The 23,451-nt window shown below is 47.6% G+C and overlaps 1 protein-coding gene across 3 annotated transcripts in view; it reads right to left on the minus strand.

Annotated features, from left to right (window-relative positions):
- The window catches only part of LOC126526927 (chorion peroxidase-like), a 111,082-nt gene that overhangs the window by 34,481 nt on the left and 53,150 nt on the right, over nt 1-23,451 (minus strand). For 2 of the 3 annotated variants that reach the window (XM_072284425.1, XM_072284426.1), the window contains exons 3-7: nt 22,168-22,324; nt 18,762-18,979; nt 15,314-15,511; nt 14,105-14,260; nt 11,076-11,177 (exon numbers count right to left, since the gene is read on the minus strand). In XM_072284425.1, coding sequence (XP_072140526.1) covers nt 11,076-11,177; nt 14,105-14,260; nt 15,314-15,511; nt 18,762-18,979; nt 22,168-22,324 — 831 coding nt within the window. The remainder of the gene's footprint in view (nt 1-11,075; nt 11,178-14,104; nt 14,261-15,313; nt 15,512-18,761; nt 18,980-22,167; nt 22,325-23,451) is intronic. The other variant, XM_055068444.1, reaches the window with a different exon arrangement.

Here is a 23,451-nt window from a genome sequence, read left to right on the forward strand (position 1 = left end):
GAGGTTTTACCTTTTGTCACCTTCGCGTACAATGCGGCTCGTCAAGAGACCACTCGCAAGACACCCTTCAGTCTGGTATACGGCCGTGAGGTTACAACAACATTAAACGCAATGCTTCCTCATGAATTTGACGACAACAAGACGGGTGCTGAAGAGATAACAGAACGAGCAGAGGCAGCTAGGCAGCTTGCGCGTCTGCGAATCCACGAACAACAGGACTGTGACGCCAGACGCTACAAACTTCGGCACAGAGCCGTAACATGCAACATCGGCGACAAAGTGTGGGTCTGGACACCTATTTGACAGCGTGGGCTCTCTGAAAAGCTCCTACGCATTTACTCCGGGCCCTACATAGTTCTCCTACGCATCAGTGACGTCAACTACGAAGTCGTTCCAGACAGCTCTCACTGTTCAAAGCGCCGACGCCATTTACCCGAGGTCGTTTACGTGCTTCGTATGAAGCCGTACTATGAGGACTGACAAGACTGCGCAGTTCCTTACCGCTGCTTTCTAAGCCCATATCACCGGGACGATGATCTTTTCTAAAGGAGGAGCAAATGACACAACTATATTTGGCACAACCATAATGCAGCGGGTATGCGCCAGTGGGGACGACGCTGAAGTAGCGCGGGTTTTTATGTGAAGCGGGGAAACTAAGAGGACGTGGTTGTTTTCCCTTGGACGACTGATAAAGTGCATTTCTTGGCGGTGTTGCTTCGCATACTCGTCGATCCCACGTCGTTACAATATATATATATATATATATATATATTACGATATCTGTGAGCGATGCTCAAGAGACGAGCCGCCGCGAGAACGACGAAGAAGTTGGCCGGTGCCCTTGGCACGATCTCTTTTTTTCTCCAGACATAAAACGTTTACTTTTAAGCTCACACGCCCAAATTGTTAACTCCCTTGTTTCATTATTATTTTTAGGCACCTAATTAAACCGCCCGATTCTTGGCCAATCCCCCACTGTGGGTATGTGCCACGGCCACATAGGACAACAACAACATCTTTTTGGTCTGTGTCTTTCCACACGTAACATTTCTGGTGGAGGTCAGCGATCCCCGTCCTCACCACGGAACTCCGAAGTGGTCGGCACACCGAGCTTGTCACCTTGCCTCCCGGTGACGAGCCCGCCTCTGCAACGGCTTCGGCTTGTCCGACTGCTCCAATCGTCATGGTTGCCCCACACCGTGACCCAGGTGTGTTCTCTGGCCTGGAGGGACAAGATGTCGGCGACTGGATCAAGCTATATGAACATCCCAGCGCTAAAAACAGGTGGGACCCAACGATTATGCTCGCCAATGTCATCTTTTATCTCGGCGGCACCCCACGCGTGATGCACCAAACGCATGATGACGAAATAACCATTTCGGACAGTTTCAAAGAAAAGCTACGGGAACTGTTCGGCGACCCCATTGGGCGCAAGGCTGCCGAGAGAAAGGCTCTTGCGTCTCGTGTTCAGTCATCTACAGAGACATACGTTTCCTACATCCTCGACGTCTTGGCTCTATGCCGTAAAGCTGACGATCATATGTGCGAAGCAGATAAAGTGGCACATGTGCTAAAAGGCGTCGCCGACGACGCTTTCAATTTGCTTGTTTTAGGCAACGTCTCGACTATCGACGCCATTATAAAAGAATGCCGTCGCCTTGAACAGGCTAAGAGCCGCCGTATCACACACCACATTGCGCGGCTACCCAACACTGCTGCTACGTCGACATGTGAGGGTCGACCGCGTCAGACCACTACCTGTGACGACGTCAACCGTATTGTTCGCCGCGAACTCGAGGCCGCCTGTTCGCCAGCCTTCTCCACGACGCCTCGCGATCCGCCAGCAACCACCATTGCGATGATTCAGGCCGTCGTCAGACAGGAATTTGAAAACATGGGTCTGAACACCGTGTGTTCCACGTCTCGACCCAGCGTTCCCAAGTTATCTAGCGGCCCTCCTCGTCTCCGGCAGTCCTTTTCTGCCACATCTCACCGCAACCCGTCCGAATAGCGTACCCCTGATGACAGGCCGATCTGCTTCCACTGCTGTCGCATCGGCCACGTCGCCCGTCACTGCCGCAACCGATGGCCACCACCTCTTCGGACTTACGCCACCACTTATTCCCGCACCTTTGGACCTTCTGTTCCCTATGCCACCCGCCATGAACCCACTACCGCTGATGCCCCTGCTCCGAACCTTCGCTACAGCCGCTCGCCCTCACCTCGACGCCACCAGTCTCGTTCGCCCCAACCCCGCCGCTTTTCTTCGCCGCCTATCGCCTACCGGACCCAGCCGGAAAACTAGGCACTGCACTTCTGGAGGTGAAACTGCGTTGTCGACCCTGCCCTCAAATCCTTTGCTCACGTTACCTACTAACCGAAACCTTCTTGACGTTGACGTTGACGGCTATCCTGTCACGGCACTCATCGATACAGGAGCACATCTTTCTATTATGAGTGCTGCCTTCCGACGACGACTGAACAAGCCCCTCACCCCAGCGTCGGCACGCGTCGTCCACGTTGCGGATGGCGGTACTGTGCCTATCATCGGCATGTGTACGGCACGTGTCAGCATCGCCGGCCGCCACACTCCTGTCCTCTTCACCGTAATTGCTCATTGCCCCCACGACCTAATTGTCGGCCTCGATTTTCTCTCCGCACATTCTGCTCTTATTGACTGCTCTTCCAGTACCCTTCGCCTTGAGTTGCCGATGCTCGCAGAACCTTCTGACGCACCCCACTGCCGCTTACGCTCCACCGGCTTTCTTCGCCTGCCGCCAAAGTCCATAGCCTACATTGAACTGTTGTCTTTCCCACCAGTTCCTGATGGCGACTACCTCGTCACTCCTCTGCCCGACATCCCAATACAGTATGACGTCACCGTGCCTCACACTATCCTTACTATTACTGCGAGCCACACTCGCATGCCTGTCTGTAACTTTGGATTGACAAAACAAATTCTACCGCAAGGTATTTGCCTTGCTACCATTGATTTTCTCGGCGACCAATACGTGGCAGCGTTATCGACCGATGGTTCTCGCGAGCTTAGCATGCCCCTCGCGCCAGCCTCGGGCGTCGATCCCAACATAAAGAAAATGGTTGCGACGGAGCTGTCGTCTACGCAGGCTGAAGACTTTTGCGAAGTATTATCGTCCTACCGCGATATTTTCGGCTTCGACGATCGCCCTTTAGGCCAGACGCTCGCGGTCAAGCATCGCATTCTTACTGGCGATGCTGCGCCTATTCACCGACGACCGTATCGAGTTTCTGGGTCGGAACGCCGAGTAATTCAAGATGAAGTGAACAAAATGCTCGATAAAACATCATTGAGCCTTCATCGAGTCCCTGGGCGTCACCTGTGGTGTTGGTTAAGAAGGACGGCACGTGGCGCTTCTGTGTAGACTACAGTCATCTGAACAGCATTACTAAGAAGGACGTCTGCCTGCTCCCACGTATAGACGACGCCCTTGACTGCCTGCACGGTCCCAGCTATTTCTCGTGTGTTGATCTTCGTTCGGGATATTGGCAGATTGCTGTTGACGATATGGACCGAGAAAAACCACGTTCATCACACCTGATGGCCTGTACCAACTTAAAGTAATGTCCTCTGGATTATGCAACGCCCCTGCCTCCTTTGAGCGTATGATGGACTCCTTGCTCCAAGGTTTCAAATGGTCCACTTGTCTCTGCTACCTCGACGACGTCATCGTCTTCTCGCCAACGTTCGACACTCACCTTGAGCGTCTCACAACTATACTTGATGTATTTCGAAAGGCGAAGCAGCAACTCAACTCGTCCAAATGTCGTTTTGGCCACCGACAAATTACTCTTCTGGGCCATCTCGTTGACGCTTCCGGAGTACAGCCTGATCCCGACAAAACTCGCGCTGTCCGAGAGTTACCGGTTCCGAAGACAGCCGCAGACGTTCGAAGTTTTGTAGGGCTGTGCTCGTACTTTCGTCGTTTTGTTCGAGATTTTGCGACAATTGCTAGGCCCCTAAGTAATCTTTTGAAGAAAGGCGTACAATTCTCGTGGGGTACTGCAGAAGCCGCCGCCTTCTCTCGTCTCGTCACTCTTCTAACCTCACCACCCATTCTCGCCCACTTTGACCCTGATACCCCTACAGAATTGCGTACAGATGCCAGCGGTCATCGCGTAGGTGCCGTCTTAGCACAGCGTCAGCGTGGCCAGGATCGCGTTATTGTTTATGCAAGCCGCCTCCTCACACCATCGGAGCGCAACTATTCCATTATGGTACGAGAATGCCTTGCTGTAGTCTGGGCGGTTGCGAAGTTCCGTCCTTACCTCTACGGTCGCCCCTTTTTCCGTAGTCACTGACCATCATGCTCTCTGCTGGCTCTCATACCTAAAAGATCCTACAGGCCGGCTTGGTCGATGGGCTTTCAGACTACAAGAATTTTCGTATTCTGTGGTCGACATTCTGGCCGCCTGCACCAAGACGCTGAACAGCCTGTCGCGTTACCCTGTTGACGACCCTGACTCCTCCAATATTGCCAGTGCTTCTTGCGTATTCTCTGTATCCCAGCTGCTTCATTTCGCCGACGAGCAACGCCGTGACGCCTACATCAGAGCACTCATCGACCGTTTTGAACACTCTCCGGCCGATGCCGCTCTACGCCTCTTCGTCCTCCGCGACGGTACTCTGTACCGTCGTAACCTTCATCCGGACGGCTCTGAGTTCCTACTTGTAGTACCTAAACACCTCCGCTCCACCGTTCTAGAAGAGCTTCACGACGCACCAACGGCAGGACACCTCGGCGTATCTCGAACCTATGACCGTGTACGTCGCCGTTTTTTCTGGCCGGGCCTTGCCCGTTCCGTACGACGTTACGTCGCCACTTGTGAACTTTGCCAACGACGCAAGAAGCCTTCCCAGCTCCCCGCTGGTTACCTGCAGCCGCTCGACATCCCTACGGAGCCCTTCCATCGTGTCGGCTTGGACCTTCTCGGCCCATTTCCGGGATCTACATCAGGAAAAAAGTGGGTTGCAGTCGTGGCGGACTACGTGACCCGCTACGCCCTTACCCATGCTCTTCCGACCAGTTGTGCAACTGATGTTGCGGGCTTCCTCCTACATGATATCATTTTGATGCATGGTGCTCCGCGTCAATTGCTTACAGACCGCGGCCGCACCTTTTTGGCCAAAGTCATTGACGACATCATGCGTGCCTGCTCAATACAGCATAAATTTACTACCTTCTACCACCCCAAACGAACGGCCTCACTCAGCGTTTGAACCGCACCCTTACAGACATGCTATCCAAATACGTTTCAGACGACCACCGTGACTGGGACGTGGCTCTACCTTACATTACCTTTGCATACAACACTTCCCGTCTCAAAGCTGCTGGCTTTTTCCCGTTTTACCTCTTGTATAGCCGCGAACCGGCGCTACCACTGGACACTGTGCTGCCGTCTGCCACATCTTCAACTAGCGAATATGCCCGTGATGCAATCGCCCATGCTGACCATGCTCGCCAACTTGCGCGCGCTCGTCTACAAGTGTCTCAAGACAAGCAGAAACAACGCTACGACCTCCGTCACCGTGATGTCCATTTTGTGCCCGGCGCAATCGTGTTGCTTTGGTCACCATCGCGCAAATTCGGCCTTTGTGAAAAACTGCTTTCCTGTTACACAGGCCCATATCGCGTGATACGCAAAGTGACCGATGTCACCTATGAAATCGTTCTAGCCACGCCCACTACGCCCTCCGCTGTGACAACCAGTGACATTGTTCACGTTACCCGACTCAAGCTCTACAACTCTCCATGCACTTTGGATATTTAACAGCACCGTGACGGTGCTTTTGCCGCCGGGGGGTAATATTACGATATCGTTGAGCGATGCTCAAGAGACGAGCCGGCGCGAGAATGACGAAAAAGTTGGTCGGTGCCCTTGGCACGAGCCAGTGTCAGCCTGGCTGCCTGGCTCCAGTGTAAATAGCGTGTAAATAGCATCTTTCGCCTGTGTCTTTCCACACGTAACATTTCATATATATATATATATATATATATATATATATATATATATATATATATATATATATATATATATATATATATGTATATATATACAGAGAGTGCTGCAGCGCGCACTTTCAAAAATTCTGAAAGGTTGCCTGTAGCAGATAGCACAATTCTAGTTCATGAAGTGGTCTACTCGAAGCGGCGGACACTACTTGCACAAAAATGGAAACGCATAATCGACTAATTAACAAAACTAGCTAATTATCTTTCTAATTACTTTATGGCCGATTTTGAAACTCACAACTTCTAGCCGTGGAGTTCGTAAGGCGGATCCACTTGCAACGCATTCTCAGGATGACACCAGTTTCGAGATATTTCCCGAACATTGCGGAGAAATGCATTGCCGTTCCAGTTACTTTTGTGCTTGAATACATAAAACGATGTTTCATTCAGGAAGTAAGTGGAACGACAGTGCATTTTTCTTCCGCAAAGTTCGGGAATTAATATCTCGAAACTGGTGTCTTTCTCAGAATTCACTCCAAGTGGATCCACCTTGCGAACTCCACGGCTAGAAGTTGTAATCAACAAGGGTGGCGATATGGGCTTGTTGGTCGGTCATCATTGAAATGTATCTGTATAGCGTAACAAAGCAAGGACACCAGAAGAAACGAAAACGAAGGCAGGCGCTTGCCTTCCTTTCTTCGTGTGTTCTTGCTTTCTTGCGCTTTACAGATATCTTTCAAGGAAGTTGTAAATTGCAGCATGGGCCATAGAGTAATTTGTGACAAACTTGATTAGTGAATTTTTGTTAATTAGTAGATTGTGCATGTCAATTTTTTTCAAGCAATATCCGCCTCTTCAAGTAGGCCAGCTCGTGAACTAGAATTGTTCTATCTGCCACAAGGAACCTTTCATTTACTTATTTATTTACTTATTTATTTACTTATTTACTTATTTACTTACTTATTTACTTACTTACTTATTTACTTACTTATTTACTTACTTACTTGCTCACTCACTCACTCACTCACTCACTCACTCACTCACTCACTCACTCACTCACTCACTCACTCACTCACTCACTCACTCACTCACTCACTCACTCACTCACTTACTTACTTACTTACTTACTTACTTTACTTTACTTTACTTTACTTTACTTTACTTTACTTACTTACTCACTTACTTTACTTACTTTACTTACTTACTTACTTACTTACTTACTTACTTACTTACTTACTTACTTACTTACTTACTTACTTACTTACTTACTTACTTACTTACTTACTTACTTACTTACTTGTTTGTTTGTTTGTTTGTTTGTTTGACATGGCCTCAAGCGCCGATGCATTACAGAGGGGATGGGGGTACATACGCAAAGCAATAACAACAATTACAACAAATTTATATAATGCAAGCGACATGTGCAGAGGACGTATTAAGAACTCAACTAACATGGATACTATGAACTTTAAATTATATAACCTTAGCTACATCTGAGCTGGACAAAAGAAAAATACAGCGCTACAGCGTATGGGCAAATACAGCGCATGTGGTCACGTGGTCACAGTTGAAAGATTGACACGATATCATCAGGAAGGTGGTCCCGCTCCTTCATTCTACATGGAATTAATGAATATAAAAACCTTTAAAAATTTTTGAAGATATTCGCCGAAACATCCGGTATATAAAAAGTCTACGAATGAGCTGAACTGTTTGATGGATTCTTTAATCGATTTGATTGATCTGATGATCGATTGATTTGTGGCAGCCACCTTGTCCACTACCGAGTTTTCGTACGCGGTCGCGCGCGATGCCCACCGACAGCTGCGCCAGGATTCGCGCGCACGCAGCGTTCCTGCGACCCCTAAACAATGTGTGCGCGATTTAGTAAACAAACGTCGCTTTTTTTTTTTGAAAAATTGCAACGCTAACTGTACAATCCGGGACATGTGAGTTTATTCGCATCTTGTGACAAGTCATATAAAGGTTAATAATATAAATAGGTTGAGGGAATGGGAAAGGTTTGAATAACACAGGAAATGAAAGAATAAAACCAAAGATAAACACCCCAACCGCCGATGCTCCCGGTAGTCAGTCATACATAATATTGGTTAGATAATGAGATCTGCCTCCCTCACCAGTACATGCTGTAAAATGCTCGAACATATTATCTTTACCAACCTGGTTAGTTTCCTTGAATTGAACTCATTTTTTACGTCAGCACAACACGGTTTTCGGAAGTCTTACTCCTGTGAAAGCCAATTAATATCGTTTACACACGCACTACACCGTATTCTCGACCAATCATCACTAGGTGATAGTATATTCTTAGATCTTTCAAAAAGCATTCGACAAGGTGTGTTACAAACTACTGCTTCACAAACTAAAACAACTTGACCTTGACGGTAACCTTTTTAAATGGGTTGAGTGTTTTCTTCTCAACCGCTCGCAATTGGTTTGTGCTAATGGCATTAACTCCGGTTTTACAGAGGTCCGTTCAGGCGTTCCACGGGGTTCCGTCCTTGGACCCCTATTGTTCCTAATTTGCATTAATGATCTTCCCTCGCTTATCAACTCCCATATCTATCTGTTCGCTGATGATTGCGTCACTTTCAGAGAAATTGCCAATGGTAACGATATTGAATTAATTCAGTCGTACCTGACCATTATAGGGAACTGGTGCAATGAATGATTAATGGAGCTAAATATTAACAAATGCAAAGTCATGGGCGTGTCTAGGAAAACATCTACCATACTGTCGTACCACATTGACACTTCTAACCTCAGCTGGTCTGTTCGTACTGAGAACATAATTAAAAAGCTAGTCGCATGCTAGGCTACCTACGTCGCAACTTTTTCAATGTACCTACTAGTTTGAAACTTTTCTTATATAAAACATTAATATGACCCAAACACGAATACGCGACTCCGGTATGTGACCCTGCTCATTAAAACCTAATCACTGACCTTGAGATGGTTCAAAATAACTCTGTGCGTTTTATTTTTGCTAACTACTACCGCACAGCGAGTATAACTAACATTAAATCTAATTTTTGCCTCCCATCGCTGGCATCTCGTAGAAAAAGTGTCTCGTATTGCCCTTTTCCACAAGTTGTACCATCATCATACTCTAAGAGATCGCCTCATCCCCCATCCAATTTGTGTATCCCGTCGCATTGATCATCAGTACAAAGTCGGCATTTTGTCATGCAACACTACAAGTTTTTCACAATCATTCCTACCGCGAACCTCACGTGACTGGAACCATCTTCCCGACGAAGTTGTAGGCCTTACTAATTATGAACAGTTCCGTGAAGCCTTAGCTAATATTGTATATACAGGTGCCATTTAAACACTCATGTAATCAACTGTATTTGTGATCTTCCTTCTTTTATATTTACCACTCCCCCTCTGAATGCCCATGGCCCTGAGGGTCATAATAAATGAAAAAATAAAATAAAATTAGTGTGGATCGTTCTGTAGGAATGCGATTTATGCTTGGGTGAGCTGCAACGAACCGTGCTGACAAATTCCTCTTTTCCCACAACAATGAAAAGTGCCTCTGCGGTCCCCCTTACGTTGCCACCACGCGCAAACAACTCGGTTTCACGGAAAACGGGAGCCCACGAGCTTCGCTTCGTACTATTTGCTATCGCAATCGGTGCTTTTCGGCGCAACTGCGATTTTTTTTTTTTTTGCACGCTGGAACATGTGTCTGTTGGAAGTCCAAGAAGCCCAACCATCTGCCTCCAGTGCTTCGTTGGGTACTCTGCGGGTAGTGATGCAGTAAGCAGAAACCTCACACAGGGTGCACGAATTTCTGACGTAATGGAAGCCGCCGCGTCTATCTGGCGTTGCGCGATGACCAAACTCTAACGGATGAACGTATTCAGCGTCGTTGACGCCGTAACGACGTCCAACTCCATCCGTGCGCCAGACACTGCGATGCAGGGGGCACGAAATAGACGAGCCGTGCTGAAAATACTCCAGAAATTCGTCCCACGTGAGTTGGAGCTTCAGTGGGGGCTGATTGGAAAGTGAGACGTCAGTTTCATCAAGAAGCGTTTTTCATTGTATCTGACGTCGCTGTAGACGCACTCGTTAAAGATATAATAAAATAAAATACCACGTGCATTGATAGCATTCGAATACCTCAATAAGAACTACCTTGATACGACAATATCAAGTAGGTAACTTTATGATGTCTCCCCACCTCACTGGACGTGTTTTGATGCACAATTATTGAAGCACGCTCCTGCAAAACGTTTAGCCGCTAGATTGCTTGCATAGGAAATGAGCGACAATTTTGAATGCGTTTCTATGGTTACCCAACGAGAAAACTGTCCGTCCTTCCTTGCTTCGCGCAAGACGATCGCCGTGAATCCAGCCAGCTGTGGAAGAAGACGACGACGAACGCGCGAGCAGTGCACGAAAATTGGGGGGTCGCCGATAGGACAACTTGAAATTTGGTTGTGGCCCTACTTGAGATTTTGGGGTGGCCTAATGTTCAACTGAACGCTGCTTCCTTCAAGTTGTCAACACCTCGCGGGCAAGCGAGCGCGTTGGGACGCTTGGCGGGTTTTCAATGGGCCACACCGAGGCGCAATCAGAACGCGGGCGAGAGTGGACGAGGGACGCAGGCGTGCGGGAGCATGCCCCGCTCCGCCGAGGCGCGCTCGTGCGTTCCCACTCGATTGGCGCCACTGCAGCGAAGGCGAGCAAATATTATCCACTCAAGCCTAAGCATTCTTTGCCACGCAAAAGCCCATGGGTAGACGCCCGCGAGCTAGAAAAGGCAAGTAAGCAACACTTTCCTAAAACCAAGTCAGAGCCAAGCAATGCTTACGCTGTAGTAGACAATTCCCAGAATTTCTCTAGTTTTAAACAAATCTCTAATATGTTCCAATTATCACTATGCTTTTCGATTTTGGCATTTTGGGAACTGTATACGAAGTAAATACATGGTGCAGTTGCACAATCCTTTTTTATTTTGCTGGAAACCTTTTGAAGGTTTGTCAATTATTTTTTTACGCTCAAGTGCAGGTATCTTTAAGTGAGCGCTGAAGTTTGTTATGCAATACGAACCTCCTTGAAGAAGTCGCAGCCGCATTGTGTCATTCTGACTGCTGCCGTAGATTTGTGACGCGTCGATGTACGAGGTGAGAATATCTTGCTGTTCCCGGTAGCCTGCGAGAAACGCCAGTTTTTACGTGGTACATTACAGGCATTTATTCTCGACGCAGATTTTTTCTTCTGTATATATAACGTATGCAAATCGGTGTGAGCAAATAGAGGTACGCAGTAGCACATACCTATAAATCTACCTGTTGTGTGGTCTAAACACGTCAGTAAGAATTCTTTTTTGAATTTGTGTCCTCAAATAAAGTTGCTCAAGTTGTGCGATAATGATGTACTGCAGACAAAAAACTGGAGGGCGCTTAAGCTTCGCCTTTAAGAGGAAGCTTTGGCTCGGGTGCTCCTGCATAAATACAAGTGAAAAGAGAATTCGTTTTTCTCGGCAACCGCTACAGCAAACTTCACGTTTTTTGTTGCATTTAAAAGAAAAACTTACCATCTAATGACGGTTGCTTTCGAATTTTTGACTTCGTCAATTTTTTTACTAAAAATTGGCAAAAATAGCAAATTTTCAGAAAACGAAACTGTCAAGTTTACAACTGAGAAATAAAAAATTACATCACAATTCTGTGCTTCCCGGCAACTGCAGCTTGTGTAAGCGTAACATTTACCGGGAAACGCTGGCGGCGCACGCTACGCACGAAGGCAAATTTTTTGGTAGAAACGCGGCCTCTTGCGTGGCTCGACCTCCTGTTTCGCACTTTCAATATTTCAGAAGAGATAACAAAGGATGTGCGCTGTCGGTGTTTCTTTTTTTCATTACATTTGTTTGTGGGCACCGTTGCTAAAATTCCGAGGAATAACTTTGTAAAGACTCAAAGACAAAGTATGAGCAACATTGGTGGTAGAAGAGGGCTTGGGTATGCGTGGTTCAGAATTTGGTTCGAAATTCGCCGAAGCGCCGTACGACGCTGGACGAGGGACGTTGGACGATGGCGCTGACGACAGATGTTCTAAGACCCCGGGCGGGGCCCTTAACGCTGTTAATACTGGCGGCGCATTCAGTGTGAACTTATCAGCATTGCCATTTGTTGGCCGTGTTGGCAAACTGACTTGGAAAGCATATTTAGCGCCAGGGAAACAAGGACAGAAGGGAGACGGCACCACAATGCGCTACTTGGACAACTTTATTTTCAGGAAACAACCGCCTATTCAACCCATGCACAGTGGCGCCAGCTCATGCAAAAGAAAAAGCCCTCTCCTTATCTATGGATGAGGTGGCGCCTCTGTGCATGAGTTGAATAGGTGGTTGTTTCCTGAAATTAAAGTTGTCCAAGTAGCGCATTGTGGTGCCGTCTCCCTTCTGTCCTTGTTTCCCTGGCGCTAATCATGCTTTCCCAATGGAAATATCGTGGCGTGTGGCCACTCCAAGTCGTTATAAACAAGGGCAAAGTTTATTTGAAATATGAACAATGTTCAAACGTGTTAAACGTGACGCTCGGTGCCCACAGTTATGAATTGACGGCGTCTTCTTTTTTCAGTGAAAGGTGCATTTCGATTAGGAGAAAAACCCGTAAAATGTCAACTCCGGCATGCTAGTTATCACTTAAAAGGATACCACCATCGCTGCTGACACAAACTCCTAAGACGCCTTGGAAGTGCCGCTGTCACATCGGATGAAATAAGGCGGCAAGTGACGATGCAACTGAAGGAGAGAATGCAGCCAGCCAATTAAGTAATTACAGCGTCATTCGCGGAAACCAAGCTTTCAACCCTTCACAGTCGCCTGCACGTCCTGAATCATCCTCGATCAACTCCCAGACCGATTTCTGGGACGCCGATCAGGTGAAACGCCTCCGCCATGAAGCAAATGCGCAAACACATTCTCGTCGCTGCACCTTCCAACTGTGCAGCGTTCATACACATGCTTAATGGCGCCCTGTTTTAGGCTGGCGTCGACGTTTGAAAGGATACATGCCGCCGTTGGGCAAAATTTGCTTGGCTACACTTTCCGCGGCATTCAGTAATTTTTAAGGTTCAAGATGGTGCACTGCCATGAGCTCACCGAGAGAAGCCACGGTGCCTGTTCTGGTTGGTGAAGGTGACCAGCAAGATGTGCGCGCTGATGGCAACACACAGTAGGCCCACAGCAAAAGAAGCCCATGCCTATAGCCTGAATGTGAACGACCCGTGGTCGAAAAGCTGGCCTAGGACGGCCAGGCGCACGAAATGGCGCGAATAAGGCAATTCCTACAAAGAAGTGGTGCTGAGCTACGAGCAGTAGTCCTGTGCGCGGCTTGAGGATCGCCCACCATGGAGCCTTTCCTCGCTTTTGGTGCCAGGGGACCGCGTTTGTAGACCTCGCAGCTCACCTTCCTTCCAAGACACTCTTTCCCTTTCCAATTCCTCTTATTAGGCCAAATAGCTGTCCTTTGCAAAATAAAACACTTTTTCTTTTTTCTATCAATCAATTTAAAGAAAATGAAGTCTCATTTCTAGAATGTAGAAACGGGTCTCCTTAAAAATTTAATTTAATGAAATAAGCTGTGCTTATTTCCTTGTATGTTATGTTAATGGTCTCTAGTCGCCGGATTGTGTAATCATGGCATAATCATTTTCTTTTGTGCGGTAGTCCCCCAGACAGTTCTCATCTCAATGAAGAATGGCGCAAACGAACAGGGACGGTATAGAAAACGCGTATGAGCACAGTCCGCGAGCATGGACTGCCAAGGCGGCCAACGGTCAGCACTTCCAAATCACGTCACCGGCTCCTTGGGCTCTTCTGCGCTCGTACATGTCTTTTTTTTTTTCTTTTTTGTTTTTTTTTTCGGCCTTGCACAATTCTTCCTTCAGCATGGATTACGAACACGCCCAGCACTGCACAGTTCTCAAGTTTCGATCTTCCGGTGGATTGCTTTGATGGCGCTATTTTGTACTGTACAATGTTTATAGCGTGCATACATTGAATTAATGGGATTAAATTTACGCAAACTGCAACGGGGAGATACCACAGGAGGCCGTATCGCACCGCCACTCACCCAGTGTGCAGCGGGTGCAAGGCGCCGAGCGGGGCATGTTCATGCACGTCTTCCCGAAGGCGGCGAAGAACGGGTCGTCGGCTGGGATGGCGATGGAAAAGCACTCGGCCATGCTAGTCGTGGAGGGGGAGCAGCAGTCGATCACATTGTTGGGATCTGCGTTGGAAAGCGTAAGGTGTATGAATTGTCTCAGCAGGCAGTTACAGGCTGTTTATTTGTTGACAACTCAGTTTGTAAGCAAAAGGTTACAGCTGGGCTCTGCGTCTGGAATTAAGGTTAGACATATATCTACAGGATGCTTCACGGAACTACAACTAAAGAGAAGGTGGCGCATCGATGACGGATGTGAGCAGTGGCGTACTATTTGCAGCCATCTTGGATAACATCTTTGTAGCGTTGGTTCGCTGTCATTCGAAGGATATACTATATTTAACGAAGTACTTAGACGTGTCCTGAAACACATGATGTAGTGGCTTCCGTGGAGCCACCTTTATTGTAGGCTGTGGCAGGATGAAATGTTTGCTGTTGTTTATTAAGAACAGGCTCTCTGATAAACCTTCAGTGCTAACCCCCTCCGTCCCTCTCTGCATAGAGTTGCGGCAAACATTCGTGAGATGAACAGTAATGTTATACCTCGGCGCTGGAGCAATCGCGATAAGTTTAGCAACTGACATCTATGTAGGTTAAGGTGTATTCGCGAGGCAAGCCTACAAAACGATTAAGACCCATAAAGATACTATAAAATAGTTGACAGTTCAGTTCACAATCATCATAACTGAGAAGCGCTATAAACTTCGTTAGAAATGCAGCAAAACACATGACGCATAGATTCAAAGAGTTGAAAAGCGCGTGCGCTACAAACGCTGATATTTTCCTTAAGCGCTACTTGTGCGGGCTGTACTAGGGAATACAAACTACGCGCCACTTATACTTAACAAAATCTGCTCCGCCACTTAATTTTAATGTTTAATAGCAACTTTAAAGGTAACGTACTTGTACTTTCTTTTGCATGTTAATAATTGAAATCAGTGTTCTATCATTGCCATAGTAGGGCCATGCATAGATTGGGAGATGCTCTAAAGGTATCTGCTTCCTCGTCCACCAGAACATCGCTTGCGTAGGCGCATTATAGCTTGTTATACATGGTGGCTACAGAACAAGTGCGCTAGACTTGTTCACTTCCTTGCATGGAGACAGTGGTCCACTTACTTCCGAGATTTACGATTTCCTGGGGATCCGGTTCCAGTGGTGCCAGGGCGAAGTCGTGGTCAAGGAACTGTCCGAACTGCATCACCATGTGCGTGATGTCAGTGGCCGGGTTGTTGACGTCGGGGTGAACAGTGTACGATATTTTGCGCGCGTTGGGCAACGCGCTGCCGTCTGCAGCCACTCGCGGTTTGCTCACGCCTGCGAGCAGACCGAAGGCAAATGGAAATCGTAATGCTTCGGGGGGGGGGGGGGGGGGGGGTAATGCCAGCGCATCGTTCGCTTTAGGACGAACGTCGAGGACCAAAGTAGTCAGAGACAGACGTAACCAAAAAGGTAGGAATGAGTGAAGAGACAGACACCGGGCTTGTTTTCTGCCTCCCTTTCTTCTTGTGTCATCTGTTTATCTACTTGGTCATGAGTTGTTAATGATAGCAAACTCTCTTTGAAGGTGAGTCAGCAGTTCGCCCAATTAATGACCTTGTCAGCGCTGTTCTTTTGCACAATCAAAGCAGACGAAGCGGAAGTACATCTCTCTCGCTTCGTTGCGAAGTAAAACAAAACAAAAAAAGAAAAAACACGCAGACATTCCGCTTGTGTATTTAATGATTTCTCTAAATTTCACTTCGTCAATTCAAGCAACAGATCACACATATAACTTATGTTGCCTTGAACAATTATCGAAGTCACGGGTCACTACGAGTGACGTCATACTGCGAACACGAGGACGTCGCTGTCCGGCTTGGAGCGCGGCCGCCAAGAGGGCAAGGAAGAACGGTGTTCGGATTGAAATTTCAGACCGTTCCGCAGCGCGTAGCGATGTAATTCTTTGCAAACACGATCGTTGGCGCGCATTGTATGCTTTCCGCTTGTCAGCTCAAGGTGGCCGCACCTGGTGAGGGGCCCTTCTCGCCTTAAGAGGAAGCTTCAGCTCGGGTGCTCCTATTTAAATACATGCAGAAGGATAATTCGTTCTTCTCGCCAACCACTCCACCAAACTTGACGATGTTTGTTGCATTAAAAAAAAACTTAAAATCTAGCGACTGTTGGTTTCGAATTATTGATTTAGGTCGCCAATTTTCAGAAAACTAAACTATCGCGTTTACAACTCTGTCCCTCACCAATGAAAAATATCACACTTCGGTGAACTGCATCTCATAGTAAATCTAAAGCGGACAAAATTGGTATGTTATACATGAATCTAAAAAAAAAATTTAGTAATATGGAAATACAGCTTTTTCACAACCCCTGTACACAGCGTAAAAAATGCACGTAATATATAAATTGACAGGCTGAATTTGTCCGCTTTGAATGATCTAATGGACGCCGTTTACAGAAGCACGGTATCTCTTTTCGATGGAGAGCTAATCATTTGTAAACTTCGTGCTTCTATTTTTTACGAACTTTCGTATTTTTGAAAATTCTTTCAACTAAATTCAGGACCTAAATCGAAATTCCACTCCCAACAGTCACTACAATTTAACTTTCTTTCTCAAATGTAACAAATTTTGTTAAAATCGGTGCAGGGGTTATCTCAGAAAAGCGTTATTTCGTTTTACAAGTATTTGAATAGGCGGCGTCGGAGTTGGGCCCGAAGTAAAGCTTCCTCTTGAGAAAAAAAAGCTCGTCTTGGAAAATACAGCGCGAGAGACTCACACGTGCGAAAGAAGTAAGGAAAAAAAGAATTAAGGAACAAGAACCTATTAAAGACATTCTAAAAAAAGTGTTGGAGCCTTTCATTGTGGATACCCAGAAAAATATAAGAAGCCGAAGTTTATGAGTAAATATAAGATAAGAAAGTCGACATGCAGGCTATCGTCAGGGAAGTACATTTTGAACAGGTAGTTTACGCATAATCCGGACATTCTAGCGTAAGGATCTGGAGGAGCACTTGTAGGCGCACATGAGAATGGCACTGCTGGCGGTGTCACCTTGTCACTGAAATGGGAAAAACCCAGAACGGTCATTGTGAAGACGGCCTATCTATCCGCTTGCTTAAACGTTTTGTCTGGACGTAATCTTCACTTAGCCCTTATTATCTCTTTATTCATTCAAGAGTACAAATTCACGGTGAAAGGGAAGCCTTGTTTACCAACACAAACAGTGATGACCGGCCTGACGACGATGACGGTGGTTTATCAAGATCTTACAAGAGATATTGGGATGAGCCACAATTCCAAAAAAAAAGCTTCTTGCACTGCAAGATCTGGGGCGCTATTACGTAAAACTATTCCAAACTTTTCTATTCCAATTCTGCTATCAGCCCTCCACGATTGGTCAAAAACATTTTTCGACCACCCCCACTTCACCTGTCACGCGACGTCACGAAAACCGCGATAGCTCCCCATCTGATATGATGTGTACACACTGATTATGCATGATTTGACAGAAAAAAGAAAAACAGTTATTTCTGATTCGACTCCTTTTCGCCATTAGCCTTCGGCTATTGGTAAAAAGTTTTCGGGCTGCACCCACTTCACCTGCCTGTCACGTGACGTCGCAAAACCGCACAAACTCACCACGTCAAAGTGACGTGTACGTGATAAAGATGCATTAATATGCCGAACAAAACTGAATTTTCTTCGGAATAGCCGCAGGCTGCCCCGTTCCGAAAGGAATGAAAGATGGCTGCCGCCGATCGCTGAGACGCTGGCTACTCGCACCTGCCGGAGAGCATGGGTGTATTTGCGTATAATAAACCTTCTTGCGTGGCCGTGTAACGTTTTCGAGCCCTTTGGGCACGTTTACCACCTCATTCTGCCAACTCTTCTTTGCTGAGGGTCAGTTTTAGCGTCATTCTTAAGCTTCCGTTGCATGCCGCCGCGATTTTCGACCGGCCACCACAAGCTAAGTAAGGGAAAGCCGACCAATCGCAGGCGCCGGCTCCACCCTCTTCATACGGTTATCGATTTTCAGTGCACTGGCTCTGCCCCAGCGGATCCCTCTCCACTTGAGCGTTCTCCTAGCCTCTTGTAAGCCAATTAGATACGACAAGCCGTTCATTGTAGGCAATGTTATTCGTTTTTCAAGCAAACAAAAGTGACCTCCTATGAACGAGGAGAGTGTTTGATTGGTCTGTACAGACAACCCTGTGGATGACAGCCCGGTGCTTGCGTCGGTGGTTACGCAAATTTGACGTCAGGCAATTGGAATAGAAACATATTGGAATAGTTTTACGTTATAGGGTCCCTGCACAGTTCTGCTCCCCTTCATCGAGATTTCGTGGTTCTGTCGCAGAAATCATCATCACGATGATCACCGCCTTGCTTCCTGGTTTCCAGAAAACAAAAGTTTGTCTCCACCCAGGATTTGATCCCGAAACCGAGACGAACCATGGCGATGATGGGCGACGGAGCTACGCATTCTAGATAGAGCACCTTTGACAAGAGTTTGTTAAGGTTGTGTGATGCAAGAAACTGGGCGGCGGTGTCAACTGACACGTGTGACCTACCGTCGCTGTAGGCGGGGCTCAGCAGCCGTGTCATGCAAGAGCCGGCCCGTCCCCATCCCGGGTTCCGAAGGTTGTTGCAGCTGCCGTCAGCTTCGCGGTACCTCTTGTTGGCATTGCATGCCAGGTTTGGTTGCGGGCAGGCATCTGCCAGCGCTGTTCCAGAAACGCTCGCGCCAGCCAGAGAACTGGCGTCTTGCCGCGCCTCCTCGCCGCTGCGGCTGAAGAAGAGAGAGAGGCAATCCGACAAAGGCCGGCGGATCGGTGCGCGCGCTGGCGCGAGCTGCACGTTGCGCACGATGTGCGAGCGGAATTCCGGTCGGGATAAAGCTCTCCGACTGAATTAATGCAATCCGGTGGCATAGACAGTGCGTACACAGTGAACGGCCCCTGCACATGGCGCAGGTGCGTAGTATCTTTACTACCCTTGCGATCATCTCGTTCGCAGCTTTATTTTCTCCCCGTCCCTGAGAGTAGCAGGCCAGTGACACCGGCCAAGCTCGCCGCCCTTCTTTCACTAAATATCTGTCCCTTTTGCCCCAACAGGCTTGACCGGTGGGACCTAATTCCGCCAAAATGGCTACATTCGGCGATTATCCGCTGCGAAAGTTCTTGTTTCTATTTCTTGAATGCGTTTCGCTTATTTTTGACATCCATAGTGGATTGTGCAGTTGCTTCATATTTCACGATGTAATATAACATTCAAAAGCACTCATATTTTTCCCGGCTGAAATAGGTCATCATGTTCTACACTACGCACTTATTTTATCTAGTTACTTTCAGGGCCCGAAGAGATTACAAAATAAAATGGATTTTACCAAAATATACGCATGAGTTGACGTAGTTACAAAACAAATTATCTAATGCTGTCTTGCAGTTGCGATGTTCGGAATAGTGGCAACATAAGCAGGAAAGCGGGTCTAGTCCAGTCTTGTCCTCGCAATAAAATGATAATGAAATAGCTTTGTTCTACAAAAAGAAAACCAACTTCTTAATTTCGGTCTGAACTATAGCTATAGTTCGCATAGTTAGGATGAGTTAGGAGCTGGTCTCTAAGAATGTTGTTAAAATATTACATTTTCTGAAAGGTCATAACGTAGCGCACTAACGACGTGGCTTAAAGTCAGGAAGATTGAATGCCTGTTTTGTTTGGACGTGATACAGGAAAATCAGGAATAGTTAGACATAATAAAATGGCCAGGGCGATTTTGAACACTTTCGATAGCATGAATTTGTGAATGTGAGTATGATTCCAAATGACTGAGGCAAATTCAACCTTTAACAAGCGAGTGTTTTAGATTGAGTTAACATGCAACAGATACAAATTTCGCCGCAGAAAGCAGAGTACGATTAGTGTTGTTTATTACGAATTCAAGTGAGAGAGAGGAAATGATAAAAGAGAGGCAGGGAGCTTAACCAGGGGAGGTGTTCTGTAGGAGTCCACCTAGTGGACTGTCCATTTCGGCCGCTGCTGATTGGCTGGGGCCACTCGTCTCCTCCTCGCTCCTACAGCTGCATCCAATCAGCAGCGGCTGAAATGGACAGTCCACTAGGTGGACTCTTACGGAATAAGTCCCCCCCCCCCCCCCCCACAAGGTTACTATGTGTTAAAGTACCTAGGGATGTGTTCAAGTAGGGATGTGAAGGCCAACTTATTCATTGGGAACAACGGAGTGTAGAATACCAAGAGCACCGTAATGACTACGCGAAAAGCTTGGATAGGATCATAGATGAACACTCATCGGTACATCCTATTATTTTTGGAGTTATTGAATCCTGACCCGGGGAGATGAAGGTTTCACGTTACTGATTAGTTTGCCAACAGTAACCTAGTCAAGAAGTGGGGTCGATCAATCGTTGCAGCGCAGTACACCCAGGTACGGTTAGATTTCCACTACAAGGCCTGCTATCTCGTTTTTTTTTTTTTTTTGAAGAAAGTGACGTGCACATGTTTTGAGGTACAGCACAGAACTGATTCGAAGACACAGAGGCGTCATCTGTATGAGTGAACTGGATGTAGCTAGTAACGATGCCGTTAAATATATTCCAGTATTTACGTATGTGTGTGTGCAGGGGCGTTAGAACATGACTGCTTGGCCTGAACTCGTGGCTGATATGTACGGTAGTAAGTACACCGGATGTCATTTCTATATTATAGTTTTGCTTGATGAAATAGATGCTTCTTTTTGAACGACAATGTAGAACTAGTTGGCACCTAAGGATTAATGTTATAAAAAGGTGCAGACACGGATACGAGCAGAGGGTAAGTGTGTGGTACACATTTCTCTCTACCTGTGTCTACATGCTTACTTTATTGCAATAGGAATTATATGGACACTCCAGGTGCATTCCTGCTGTCGCCGCCGCCGTCGCCGTGAAGTTCCGTATAAAGTCCAAGGCTGATAAAATTGTCGCCGCGCGCCGTATGCTGTATGTGTGAGTGAAAGCGTTCGAGGGTGAGCCGGCGATCGCGGCTCAATCTCGCGCCCCGAAGGGAGGAAGGCGGGGAGGATGCGCGCCGTCTCCCGTCGCGCGCAAGAACTCGGGCGGCCGCACCCGCCCGCCCGGGCCGCTGTATCTCGAAAACCATTTGCAAGGGAGACCGAGTCCGCCGTGCGCCCTGTTTTCGCGCCTTAGTTTGCGTTGATACGAGACGAAGCGCGAAGGTCACGTGGCGCGCTGCTGCTGCCGCGCTTCCTCCATCCAGCGTTTTGACGGGGAGCTGTCATCGAGGGAGATGTGCTCACGTTTGCTTGTGCGCATGTGACATGACACCATGCCTGTTAATTTACTTAGTATGTTTAAATGTTTACAACTTTATACGGCTGACAAAACTAGTATCCATACTTGGTATAACTATCCTCTAATTTGCTATCGCAATCGATGCTTCACCTATCGGGCGAAACTGCGGCTTTTTTGTAACCAAAACCCCCTTTCTTTTTTCGTTGTCGTTTTAAAGAGTTATTAAACCAGAGAGACTGTGAGTCTGACATTATGCATACTGGCGGTACAAAGCGATCAAAGAAAGATCTTATTTGTATATATCGTCCAGTTTACTACAACCGAGCTTTATTGAGATTGGCTAAATAATCAATAAGCAAACGTGTCATTTCAGTCGTTGTTGCGGTTGTGTTCTCTCTAGTATAGACGTAAACAATTTAGTAGGATTAGTAGTTGATATGATACGTGTTTTTATTGCCAAACGTATGTTTATATCTTCTAAAACCTATGCTCATATGTCACGCCTTTATCTTTGAGCCCTAATTTTATTGCATATGATATGCTCACAGACTGGTGCAGAGGGTCCTCAGTGGTGTTTGTTTAGCCGCTACTGGGCGGCTTACCTGGCTCCACTTACGATTGCCCGTTTGTCATTCTGGTTTGATGCGTGCGGCGACATCGAACTGACCTCCTCATCAACTCCCTGGTGGTTTCCTCGAACAGCCGGGCCACCTCTGCGTGCTGTACTGCCGCCCTCGTTGCTCGGCGAGAGTGACCGTGCTGCTGGGCTGCGAAGGGGCAGCCGCTGGACCTTTCCGGGGCACTGGCTCCACCTGCGTGCGACACTGCAGGTGAAAAGTGATCGCGCGAAAGCTGTCTGCGGAGGTGGACTGTGGGACGATTATTCCCGATCCGACCGAACTGTGCTGCGCGCTCCTGCCGCGGCTATACTTGTGCTGCTGAGCTCTGTGACACGGCACTTACCGTCGTGCCAGCCGAGGCTTCCTCCAGATGATTAAAATCTTGGATGGCTGTACATTATAGATACGTCGTGCACGAATGCATCCAAACATCGTGCACATGATCATGTCCTTGAAGTCCACACTGATTAAACGAAAGTCCTACCGCGAAGCTTAAAGGTCAGGTGGATGGGGCTGTCTGTTCATCGGCAGTTTTTAGGTACCGGCTTAGCACTGGGGTCTAAAGGCAGCGTGTGGGCTGTGTGAAAAGCGCTTACGTGCACAGCTGGTGTCTGGCAGTAGGCGGTGTCGCGGAATCGGGAAACTCGCCTTTTCTGCTGTTTTTCAGGTAGGGCACCCGTGGGGTCCAGAGGTAAAATGACTCTGACCGGTAAACAACTGGCTGCTGCGCGCCGGCCGAGCTGTTGTTTGAAATGCTTGTGATAAAGCTTGGGTGCAGCACAAAGCCAACAGGCACCCTCGTGGCTTTATAGTGCCATGGGGAGGAATGCTCGGATGTTACGCATAACGGCACCTTTGAGGCCTCGTTCCTCAATGAGTGAACGAACACAGCGACGAAAACGGCGAGCGTGGATCTCGGGGGTCTGCGTAGTGGACCAATGATGCGCGTATATTTCTTTGTCGACTACGCTCTGTCTCGCAATTTCACCTTGTCTGGTGCGTGCATGCCGTGCAGAAGCCGGATTGTGCCGATTCACGCAAAGTGGAGCCGTGATTGTCGGCCTTGGTGGCTGACGAGGGTGGTGCACGCGGGTGAGGTCGTGGCACTGCTCTGTAGACCGGTGCAGCGGGGGCGCGTCCTTGTGTCGCGCATGCGGGTTGTCGATGCGATCTGTCCATGCGGCGCTGCGTGCGAGGTGCCGCGTACGTCTAAATCCAGAGTCGTGCACGCGAGCACATTGGCAGGGCGATTCAAGCGTTCAACGGTGAGCGATTAGAGCACTGCACTGACATCAGATGATTGTGGTACAGTAGGTGAAGCTGCAGGAGGC

This window comes from Dermacentor andersoni, chromosome 9 (genome assembly GCF_023375885.2).
Source record: "Dermacentor andersoni chromosome 9, qqDerAnde1_hic_scaffold, whole genome shotgun sequence".
Classification (NCBI taxonomy): Eukaryota; Metazoa; Arthropoda; class Arachnida; order Ixodida; family Ixodidae; genus Dermacentor; species Dermacentor andersoni.